The sequence below is a fragment of the Rhyacophila brunnea genome, unplaced genomic scaffold (assembly GCF_057557595.1).
Source record: "Rhyacophila brunnea isolate RB1 unplaced genomic scaffold, BYU_Rbru_1.0 scaffold_16, whole genome shotgun sequence".
NCBI lineage: Eukaryota > Metazoa > Arthropoda > Insecta > Trichoptera > Rhyacophilidae > Rhyacophila > Rhyacophila brunnea.
The window spans coordinates 19959850-19971909 of record NW_028232816.1 but is presented as its reverse complement, the minus strand read 5'-3'; the positions used below and the strand labels follow the sequence as shown (position 1 = coordinate 19971909).

Sequence of the window (12060 nt, the reverse complement as noted above, 5' to 3'; positions counted from 1 at the left end):
TTGGCCTTGGATTTTGAACGTAGAATGGAATTGTTGACCATTTGCCGCAATATTGTGAACTATTTATGTTGCTCCGAACGAAGTCATTTGGAAGCATGAATTGAATGTGCGAATGGACTTCAGGAACAGGTTTGAATCTGGAACCGTGCTGATGAGCAAGCCGTTCAATGGTTCTGGTGGTATCTCAATTTCTGGTAGTTGCACTTTTCCTGATGCGCAACACATCCCGTCTGACTCATGTTTGAATTCGAGCGCATGACAATGGGGACATTCTTTGTCCATAGCACCAATCAGCACTTTCGGATGAGCGAAACACTCAATATCTGGCTCGTACTCGAATGCGAGACGAAGGAACGAAGCGGATATAAATGTTCGATGTACTTGTTGGCGTTGTCGGTCATTTGCTCTGCGTGTGTTAACTACGAACCGGCGCGCTTGGCTCCGTTCCAATTGTCGTTGTTGATTTCGTTCAGCTCGTGCCTCTTGTGATTGAGATGCACGCAATTGCGACATGCTTACACACACATTTTTGTTATCTTGTTGGATTTGTTCGTCTGTTCTTTCTGCTCTACTATTTCGCATGTTTGTTGCTTTATTCGTTCGACGGCCCAAATGGCCCCCCTTGCGTCTTGCTGGCATTGTGACTTTGATACACGCACATAAAAATAGATAAAGTAATATAAATCGTACAAAATTTTGCACGGACTGCGTTGTGATATGCCGAATGAAATGTCAAAATGACGCGACGCTTCTCTTGAATTCTTCTCGGACGTAGCGCCATCTGTCATTCAACAACATAAATAATTTCGTTCTGTTTGAAATACGAACGACGGTTAAATTTGTTCATACAAAAATAATATAATCGCGTTTAAAAAATGGGAGGGTAGGGTAGGAGGGTGAAAATTTGGACTTATAGGTATTTTTTTATGCCAAATAATAAAAAAAATACAAAAAAAAATTGTCAAAAAAATAAAAGAAAATTTTTCTGGATAGAGATACCCTAATCACCTAGCGGTATGAAATATACTTGTTGACCTATTCTCATACCTAACAAATATACATAAAAAAAATCATAAAAATCGGTCGAGCCATTTCGGAGGAGTTCGACCACAAACATCGTGACACGAGATTTTTATATATATAGAGATTAGATTAGGACTGTGTGGCTGACATCGAATTCCTGTGACCCAGATCTCAATAATTATAATATTACTTAAAATATTCATTTTCACATAGAATCAGACAGTAAGTATCAAATTTTCGCTAACTACCGAAATAACTGATCTCAATAATAATATAATATGATTTCGTAATATTTATATCAACTATAGTCAGCGAGGTGTCCAATTGATGCACACTCAATGAGATAGCGGATCCGCAATTTATTGCATAATCATTTCAACATATCAACAACACAAGTCCACAATTCAAAATTAGTGGCAAACGACATGTAAACAAGCTTTAGCCTTACGATAATCATGACAAACTACTTTGTGATTTTGTAATGATGGCAAAATAATTTGTATATTATTTACAAGCTAACTTCAATGTCAAAATCGTAGATGAAACAATTGAGCACTCACATCTTCAGCCCTGAACGCCTGCTTCATGTGCGTGAGCTGCAGAAACCTGGCGATGGGCAGGACATTGCTTCCCGTGTACATGAGGATGAAGTAAAAGATTCCCGTCATGTAGAGCTTGGAGATCTCGGGGTTGTCCTGGATGACTTCGCACAACAGAGTGGCCACCTTCTCCACCAGGACGGGGTCGAAGGTGAGCAGCACCTGCACGACATGCGCCAAGCAATACGAATCGGATAACAACCGCTTCACCTTCGGCAACGGCCGTACGATCGCATTGTCTTCATCTCTGGAAATTAATTTAATAATAATTAATACAGGTATTAAATGGAAAATTATCAAATACAGTAGAACCTCGTTAATAAGAACACGGATAATTCGAAATTCGCTGTAATTCGAAATTTTCACGAAAAAAAGTCCCTTAAACATTATTTTCATATAAAACCATACCTACCGTTAATTCGAAATTATTCCAGAGTCTTATATTATTATTATTATTGTCTTATATGAAAAAATATTATAATTTATAATATTATAATACGAATTTGTATTAACGAGGTTTTACTGTAGGTTGAATGATTATAATAAAGATAGTAAATAAAATAAATGTTTCGTATAGCGAATCCCAAATTTTATGAATTATTCATAAAATAAAAAAATGGTTGATTGAATATTTGATTTTCGAGAATTCGAGATTGGTTTATTGGTCTGTTAACCGTTTCTATACCTCAGGATATTACTATGGCAGTACATATCTGACAGGCCGCAGATTTTTAACAACACATGGTCGCTATTATAGGATTGGTTTGTTGAATATCCGTTTTTGTCGAAATCGACCTTTGAATGCAGAATGATTTTTTGTATCTAAATAGACCAGAACCATCCTTTTTTTTAAATTGCTTTGTAATGAAAACAGCATTCATATGCTGTAAAAACAACAATTTAAATACCTTCATGTATTTAAATATAGGATAATCAAATTTGTTTTTCGTCTCCTGAAGATTTGACATTTGGTCTATTCGACAAACCAATCCTACAGCGATGACATGTTAACCATAGAGCGAAGCTCTTACTACAATTGCTGTAATACCGTTAATTTGTGGCTTAGTGCAGTAGGCGCTCGGTAATCCGGCGTTCACCAATCCGGCACGTCCAATAGTCCGGCATTTTGCAACTCAGTTCTCCTGCTCTATAATCCGGCAGGTTTCACATTAAACTGCCGGATTATAGGAACTTCTTGTCCGCGTGTTAAAAATGTGAACTAACAATCCCCTTCAACGCAACTAATCGCACTTGAGAAACGCCCCCAAATTTATCATTTCATTTTACGGTCCTGTGGTATATGGACCTGTCAATTTACGTAATTTGAAGATTTTTATAATAAAAAAATGTTAAAAGCGATCAGGAGTGATGTTAGAATTATTATTGGTAAACTTTTGGTTTATAGCGAAGAAGAAAAGGAGTCGCATCTAAAAGGAGAGCCGATATATTATTTAAACATGCCTCTAGCCGCCATGACAGGTACGTCACTGAAAAGTCTTATATATGCGACTACAGCAACTTCCTGTTATCGCCGATTTCTTGTTGTCGGACAATACATATATGATGAAAATTCATTCTCGAAGATCTCATTATCAATTTTGGAAAAAAAAACTCGAGGAAGGAGAATCGAGTTATCTTAATAACTCCTAGGTACAGTTATTTTGTTAGGAAACAATTCTGTCCATTTCCAAAGTGGCTGTATGAAAATAAATGATTCGATGATTGGTTTGTCAAATGTGTATTATTATGGAATATCAATAACGAACCAAGTAACGCATTAAGCACTTCAGTATAAACCATGCATAAGGTCCTTAATTTGCAGTAAAAATAAAAATATCAAGCGGATCAGTGTGTACCGACCTGCTTGGAAAGTATTCGCAGCATTTAATAAGTATATTGAGTATAAGTGTTGCCAGCTCTGATTCGTTGAAGACGGGTGCACCCTTGGCAAGTAGAGTCCACTTCAGTTGGGGAATCGCTTGCAACATTCTCCATCCGTCCATTCCGCTGGCCCAGCATTTTGTACGCACACTAATTGTTTGTGCCTTGAATAAGTCTTTCAGCTGAAATCACACATAATAAAACAATTTCATTGATATATCATATTATGACCTGGTTCTGACCAGAGTTTGCTCAGAAGAGACCCATCAGTAGCTTAATCACTATGACTCACTGTCTGGATTGCGATGTTGAATGAGACAGATGCTGAACTTACAATCGGTACAATCTCTTTTCTAATAGGTATCTTTATGAGGTTGTTCCAAATTATGTATATTGCATTCTTTGATCTTGTGTATTGGGGCCACTGTCATTACGATGGTTAGACGCATCCACAAATCACTGGAAGAAGCAGTCTACGACCTAGGTGAACTTTTCTAATCGTAGAAAATATTTAAAATATGATTGCCAATTAGGTTTCTAGACCAGTGGTGCACAACCTATTTGAAAGAAGGGCCAATTTATCCATTTTCTAATTTTTCACGGACCGCAGTGGGTAAGAAAAATAATGATATATTATTATACTAGATGAGACATACATTTTATTATTTTTAACATGCACTGACAAAATTCCAGAAGAACCAACATTAAAATGCATGTTTTGAACACAATAATCTAAAAATAGACTGCACCTGCATCGCGGACAGAGTGACTCATTTGTAAGAAAAATTTTCTATTTGTGTTTGACTAATGAAGTCTAATATTGATAAGCAACTACTCCAATCGACCGTTCTACAGTACTGGTACCACCTTCATTTAAGCTGACTTTATGCCTTGATGGACCAAATTATGTAAAGAATAACATTAGACTCACATCTTGGAATGATACAGGGCCAATCCTCTCGACTTGGCCTTGCGCTTTATCCACATTGTAATACCACTCCTTGTCGGCATTTGATTGATCAGAATTGGGCGCAGCCTCAATCACGTTGCTCTGCGCGGGCACGGTGGCTCTCGACGTGTGGAGATGAGCCAGAGTCATGAGATCCACCAGGATCCGGATCCCGTTCCACTCTAAGAGATCTCGCACGTTCCGCCGGTGCTGTATCAGCTTGTGGAGGAATATTACCAGACGGTCTCTTTCCATTCTATCTGACGACTAAAAGATATCATAGATATTATTAGTCTTGACATTTGAGTTGACATTCCAATGCGACCATAAAAAACAGAAAAACAATGCAATAAGAAATTAAATCACTTTGCTAAAGCTTTACACATATTTCTTATAGAGATTATCAAAGTGGATCAAAAATATGTAACGGTATGGGTATATCAGTCTGATAACATTTGAAATACCAAGAAAAATGACATTCGACCCTTTTCTCCCTTAGTGGTACAGCACGTGACAGCACATAATGTGATGATAATGTATTTGAGGCAATAATTACATAATTTATAATAGTATTGCAAAATCACTTACTCTTTCTAACATTTGAACGATGTATTTGGTGTCACTGAACGGACCGATGTCTTCATAATACCTTCCATAGACAATAGACATTGCATGCAGGCACATGCATTTCATGTCAATTTTTGGTGTGAGTAGGAATCTGTGATACAGGTCATTAAAAAATTCATACCTGAAAATAAACAAAGTAATTTACATCTTGTGATACATGTAGTCTTCCTAATTCGAAAAGTGTTTAATTCGTTTTACGCTATGCGACACATACGACAATAAGTTGAGGGTTAAAAGGATCCAAGTGCATATGTAACCAATTTGAGTAAATTAACTTATGAGTTAAATGTGAGTGCACATTCCACATACAGTACAACTCCGTTAATACGAACACGGTTAATTCTAAATTCGCTGTAAATCGTAATATTGGCTCAAAATCTGTTTATAGCGTTTCCACTAAATTCGATGAATGAACCATAATAGTCACCAATGATATTAATCTGAAAGAAATCGTATTGGAAAAAATCAATTGTTACGAAAATGCAACCTAAAGTTTAACTATTTTTTTGTCATCCATTTTGTATTTCGTAATTCGAATTTCTTTATTTTCAGCCCCTCGATTTCGTATTAACGGAGTTTTAAAGTTTCATTTAACTATTTTCAATATTCTCTAAAACAGGTCTTCTTCTCAAATGATACATTATTTTAGAATAAACTATTGGTATTTCTTCATGTTTATTAATGTTTTAGTGCTTGCAAGCATACGTGCTATGTAGGCAAAAACATTCAAATTAGATCTGATACTATGAAAATAATACAATAATAACATTTTATCACCGGCCTTCCGCGTGTGAAGCAGAGATAGCAGGCCGTGATAACGTCAAGGTCAAAGCGGGGGTGGGAGACAGAAACGCACGGGGTATGTTGTGTTGTGGCTGGTTTATTTTTATCGTATTCGTGATTTGGCGGGCTGCAGACGTAGTGTCGCGGGCTTGGCTGCTGGGGCTTCGCATCCGAGGCGATGCTCGCTGTCCGATGGGAGATAGGATCGGGGCTTGTGGCTTGGCGTGCTGCCGATGTGGTCCTTTATTTCCTGGAGATGCTTGAGAAGTCTGCCGACGCGGTTCTTTTTGGCGGGAGATATCTCGGCTTCGCATCCGAGGCGAGCAGAGACGATGCTCGCTGTCCGGCGGCCAATCGAAGAAGAGCTTTTCGCGCGTGTTCAACCGTCAGATTCGGCGTCATCCCGCTCTCGGTCGCGAACCTCCCTGTTTTACCGACAAATTGACCGGTAGCGGCGCTATCGGTAGGCCGCGTCTGTTTTGGCGGGATTCTGACGAATTTGGATTTTTGATTTCGAGGCGGGCTCCGCTCGGCCGAGAACCGCGAAGAGTGGACGTAGGCTGTGGTGTTCTGGGAAAGTTGATGGTTCGGTCCGCCCTTTGATGTAGTCTCCTGTGGGAGACTTTCATCTGGTATCAATTTGATATGCATGAATTGGAGTATAGTAATAAAATGCATATAATTGAATCCGTTTTCACACATAAATAAGTAGGGGTGATGTGAACTATGATTTTATAACAACTAACGACTACTCCTTTAACCAGACCGTACGTTAAAGAGCCTTTAGTATGAAACTGTATAAACACTTATAATAATACTTTGAAGTCGTACATGAGCATGCTTTTAGAGGAAAAAAGAAGCACAATATGTCTTACGATTTCCTAATGGGCGAATCAGGTGAGTCTTCGGCTTCCAGTAAGAGTCGTAAATAATAGTCTCCTATCCTGACTTCGTCCTGAAGACAGCGATAATGGAGTTCCAGCTCAGTGTGGTTCCAAGCGACTAGAGCCGACCCGCCCAGCTCTCTGTCGCTGTTAAACGCTCGTAATTCATTTTCTAACGCTGCCTTTAATTCTTCCCGGGTCTACAAAATTTATTAACATTATTAATTTATTAAGCGCTTCAAAGAGTATTGTAAAAACACTAGTTGATTTCGTCGCAATTAGATAAGACACATACAACAATGGTCAGTGCACATGGGCATAAATACCAAGGGGTGCAGATCCTACAGGAGGTTTTTAAAAATGTACAGATCTACAAACTTATCTGTAGAATGGCCAAAAATGGAACTACAAACTACCATAGGACGCCATTTTGAAAATTTAATTAGAATGTCAGATTTTGTCCGGTTACGAGTCTCGATTGGATAGTTTTCGACAGTGGCTCCCCCATCACATTCTTCAAATAAGTTTGTAGGTCTGTACTGGCATGTTGTAAGTTTGGAAATCACTGATAAGTAGATGGCACATAATGAAAATAAACAGAAAAGTAGGTTTTGTGATTAAGCTCTACCATCCAAAATAGAACAGATGATTGGTCTGATTGAGGAATGAATTGAAGTTTGAGTAATTCTTCATTCAAGTATTTCTTTATTGAAGAGAGGGGGTAACAATTTCATGTACCTGTGCCTCTATTCCATTGTACCCACCGCAAGTGGAATGTGTCCCCCCGAGATTATTGAGTTACTCTATACAATTGCAAAAATCCTGTCGCGATATAATCCACTCGTGGTGGGTACAATGGAATAAAGGCACTGGGGTCTTCCATCAACAGTCAGAGTAGCCTATAAATCGAAATTAAGAGAAGAATTGTTCCAGGCAAAAATGTCACTTTGGTCTAATAAAGGTTGTAATTCCCTAGGCATTGAACTGACCGTTGAAATGCATCTTGCACAAAACACAAACAAGAACAGTTGTCATGTATTGTTCGGAAACCTGGTGATAAAACATAGAAATAGTATTGGGCTCATTAGAGCTGACGGAGATACAATAACAAGTAGTTGTAGAAAAGCCCGTACATCATACAGTCCACCAAATTAGACCGCCTTAGATGGCTAAGTCATGTACACAGGATGGAGTCATGCATGACAAAGAAACTGACATTCGGAAAGTCGTAAGGCAAAGGACGTAGAAGTGTTGATTTGATTTAAAGATCTTGGCTGTCTTAAATTGGAGGGAAGCGGCTTTGAATAGACCTCGATGGAGGCAGATGCTGGAGGAAGCCAAGACCCACATAGGGTCGTAGCAGTGGCAAAGAGTCAGAGTAGACTGTGAAGATGCGACATGAGTTGTGTACACTAAAATTCTATTAAACCATACCTAAAACAAACCATAATAGATAAAAGATATCTAAAACCATGTATGATTTAATGGCATACTTTTATCTACAAATTGAATTTAAAGCACCATAAAAAACATTAACACCATCTGCAATTTGTATATGTACAAGTTTAGTGTGCACTATTTATGTCGGATATCCACAGCCTACCTCCAGCCTTCACCACTCGTTTGTACCCCCAAGAATAAGCAGTTCTTATTTTTCTTTGCTCACCGTATTTTATAACCGCATTTACACTCTGGCTCATCTGGTAACTGGCCAAGATGGAAAGCTTACCTTATGATTCCAAATCAGGTTAGGTAAGGCGTGATCTTTGGTGAACTGGTAAAAGAACATGAGCCAGTTGGCATCGGCTTTTATTTTCTCTCGCCTCTTTCTCAAGACAATTGGCCGCTCTCTCTGCTTTTCTTTGCGCTCAATCACTATGCCAGTATGAGCGCTCCAGTGCTCCAATGCTACTTGGGTATAATGCTAAAAAATGAAGACAGTACAAAACAATTGCAACACATAAATATCTGTGCCTAATTATATATTTATTAATAATAAAAATAATTTTTTAATTGAAATAAAAACAACACATAAAATGATTTGAACACAGGATCTGTCACATTCTAGATTGCTGATGTGCAACAGTAGAACTAATTTACAGTGGGCTGTAATATATAGCACGGAAATTAGTATGAATCGGGATAATGCAAAAGCAATATGTAATAGTTTCCTAACCTCTAAATGTTTCTCGAAAACTCTGATTTGTCTCTCGACGGCTTGCCACTGGGGCCCTCTTTTGTTTTTGCTGGCATCTTGGGCTAACTTCAGGTTGTCCCGCTCGTTGAACCCTTCCTCCTCCAGGGCAGACTGCGGAATTTTTTCTGACGAATCCAAAAAGCTCAGAAGACCCGAAGGCTGAAAGAATAAAAAGCTGTGAAAACATCTGCTTTGCATTGTAATACCTATTGCGGATTCCTTGACTCTGAACCCTACATATTTCTTCACCAAATTGGTCAAATTCTAGCTTCCTGGAGAGCTGCTAGATAGTACCATTCACAGGATGATGTATTCAGTTATATGATGTCAACATGATGTGGAAAGGTCACAGCTTTCTTTTAGACCTTTGTATGAACAGTTTTATGTTCGAATGGTTATTGCTACATTTATTGACAGCCTAGAGTCGTGTCTCGTGAGTGCAGACACATAACCAAAACCATAGACACCAATAAATACGCACAGCGTCCATGATGCGACTGTTCAGTATTGTCAATTTTAATTATGTTTCTTAATATGTAACGGGGTTTAATTCATATTCCTTACAATAATCCTGCTGAATAAACTAAAAAATTTGAGGATCTTCAGTTCCATTATTGGCAACATTCATTTAGAATGAATATTTGAACACAGTTCGTTAAATCCATGACATACCATCATTTATTAATGTATCACTTTTGCTAAGTATCGCGAAATTACATCCAGCTTGCTCTACGGTAAGCATAAGAGCATACAATTTGTGAGATATCTGCTGCACAAAGATATATTATGTAAATAATTTAAGAAATGTCATTACCAGTATCCTTCGCAAAAGCCCCATAGCGGGCGGATGTCCGGTGGCCCACAAGCCGACGAGATGGCGGGACAGATGACGGTGGCGTGGACGGGTCGTTCCGAAGAGGGCGGCCAACAAGTGGCGCGGTAAGGCGGCTTCCGACAAGGCGAGCGCCTGCATGCGTGCGCCGACCTCCGCGCTACCTTCCTCCACCAGTGCCCGCATCACCAGCCCTCCACCCTTCACTATCGCCATCGACGGATGCTGAAAATTCAAGCTGCATTAGGTAGATGGACAAAATGAACAAGTCTGATTTCAGACTGACAGTCAATACTTTTAAAAGATATCTCAAGAAAATGATATATTCAGAACTGTCAATCTATGTAATTATACCAATATAAACTATCATATTCAATTAATCAATCCAAGGTTTCTTTTGTAGTTGAATACATAATGGTGTTTTTAGTTTCAAATTTGTCCAACAGACAATTCCTTTCAGTCTGTTTATAGTGAAAGTTGTATGAATTATTGAATATTTTAAGTTTAGAGCGAGACTAAATTACCTCAAATAATCTAAAGACGGATCTCCCTCTGGACGCGACCAATTCTAAAAGTTGATCAAAATGTTTGCTATCAGTTGTTTCACTATAAGGCACGCAGAGTGAGAACGTTAAAAAATCCAACATGGCAGCCACAACCAGTGCTCCGCTGCCTTGGGTCTGTAAAAAAAAGAAAGCGTTCAGTCTGATACAATCAGGAAAGGATCCCCTGAATCAGTGAGTTATTCAAATGTTTCGCATGTTGCATTCGATTAGTAAATAATATAGAAAAATTATATTTGTTCCATTGGCATTATTGACTTGTAAATAAAAACGAAAATGGCAGCCTGCTATTGATTATCTTGCTTTAGTTACTTATTTAACTTTTTTTGTTGGCTCTACAATCTGATGGGGATTTTGTTTTATAAGAAATGGATGTCAGCCACTTGCTCAACATGTTGGGTCCATGCTCTGGACATCAAAAAACCACATGTGAATTTTGCCAGACCCAGGAATCAAACCTGAGACCCCACGACTTTATAAGTGGACATGTTACCGCTCAGTCTTCACGGGCACATATTAACTAACGTACTATTATTTACAATTTTAAGTGATAATTATTCATCTATTCTCTTTGGCTTGTAACACTAATGCAAGACATTTTAATCTCAGTGCTGCCCAAGTAAATAAATCTCCATGACTTCTACGTAATTAAATCATCAGCCTTAGTAACCATTTTTGCAGCTTCGCTTCATCTGCATAATAGAAAGTTTTTTTTCAGCAACTGAGGATTTTGACTTTAATCGTGGGAATCTTCAATTATTACAACAAATTAATGTAATAACTTACAACATGTTCGGTCCACATGTCGAGAAGCCCTTCCAGAAAGTTCTTGGATGAGAGCAGACTAGATTTGTTGAGCTGCTCTTGGCGCAGGTCGTAGTCAGAGTGCATGGGGTGGAGAAGGGCACAGAGGGCATCCAGGGCCGCGTGGGCAACACCTGTATCGCCTTTCCTTAAAGCTGACACCACCTTTGAACCCATCGCCTCGCGAAAACTGAAATCAAATCGATAATTATAGTAAAATAGACACTACCTATATTTGCAGCTTTAAATGCATTGTTAACAAATAAAATAGAAATGCAACGAGACTACAGTTCATTTCTTATTTTTATAAACTACTTACATACTATTATTTACGATTTTACAAGATTGATATTTTTTTTTGTTTTACAATTACATATTAATAACCATGTCCTTGCTTTTTCGTACAAGGCGATTGTTAGTAATTTTGAACGATCACAAACACCCAGGCTTTGAGAAAACCACATAAATATTGTGTCCTCATCGGGAATCGATCACATAACTCTCAGGTGGAAGGCCAGCGCCTTACGCACTGCACCACGAGAGCCGCCACACACAAGATTGATATTATAAATATAGTAGTTAGTTTATTTTATTCAAAAACTTCCTTTACACTAATAATACACTTATGTAGGGTGTTTTTATCTCAGTATAGCTCTGGCAAATAATTCTCAGACCATGAGTTTATTAGTTATACTATGTATATTAATAAAGTGTATAAATACCCAGTCATCGTGGTGAATGCAGCGAAGCCAACCTTGCTGGCCCCTAGCCGCCTCATGGCATGAAACTGAGCTTCCAATTCAACAGCAGATGGTGCCGCTGACCCATCTTTACTTTCGGCACCCTGAACTAAGCTCTGGATAGCTTGTGCAATCAGCTTTTCTTTGTTTTCAGAAAACAAGCGCTAAAAGTGGCAGA

At 38.5% G+C, this 12060-nt stretch overlaps 1 protein-coding gene across 1 annotated transcript in view; it reads right to left on the bottom strand.

Moving 5' to 3' along the window:
• Rme-8 (receptor mediated endocytosis 8) overlaps nt 1–12060 on the bottom strand; it is a 52249-nt gene that overhangs the window by 31528 nt on the left and 8661 nt on the right. Inside the window, exons 7-17 of the mRNA XM_085943864.1 lie at nt 11865–12046; nt 11125–11332; nt 10300–10455; nt 9758–10000; nt 8923–9102; nt 8476–8670; nt 6738–6946; nt 5041–5200; nt 4435–4719; nt 3483–3685; nt 1584–1869 (exon numbers count right to left, since the gene is read on the bottom strand). Coding sequence (XP_085799990.1) covers nt 1584–1869; nt 3483–3685; nt 4435–4719; nt 5041–5200; nt 6738–6946; nt 8476–8670; nt 8923–9102; nt 9758–10000; nt 10300–10455; nt 11125–11332; nt 11865–12046 — 2307 coding nt within the window. The remainder of the gene's footprint in view (nt 1–1583; nt 1870–3482; nt 3686–4434; nt 4720–5040; nt 5201–6737; nt 6947–8475; nt 8671–8922; nt 9103–9757; nt 10001–10299; nt 10456–11124; nt 11333–11864; nt 12047–12060) is intronic.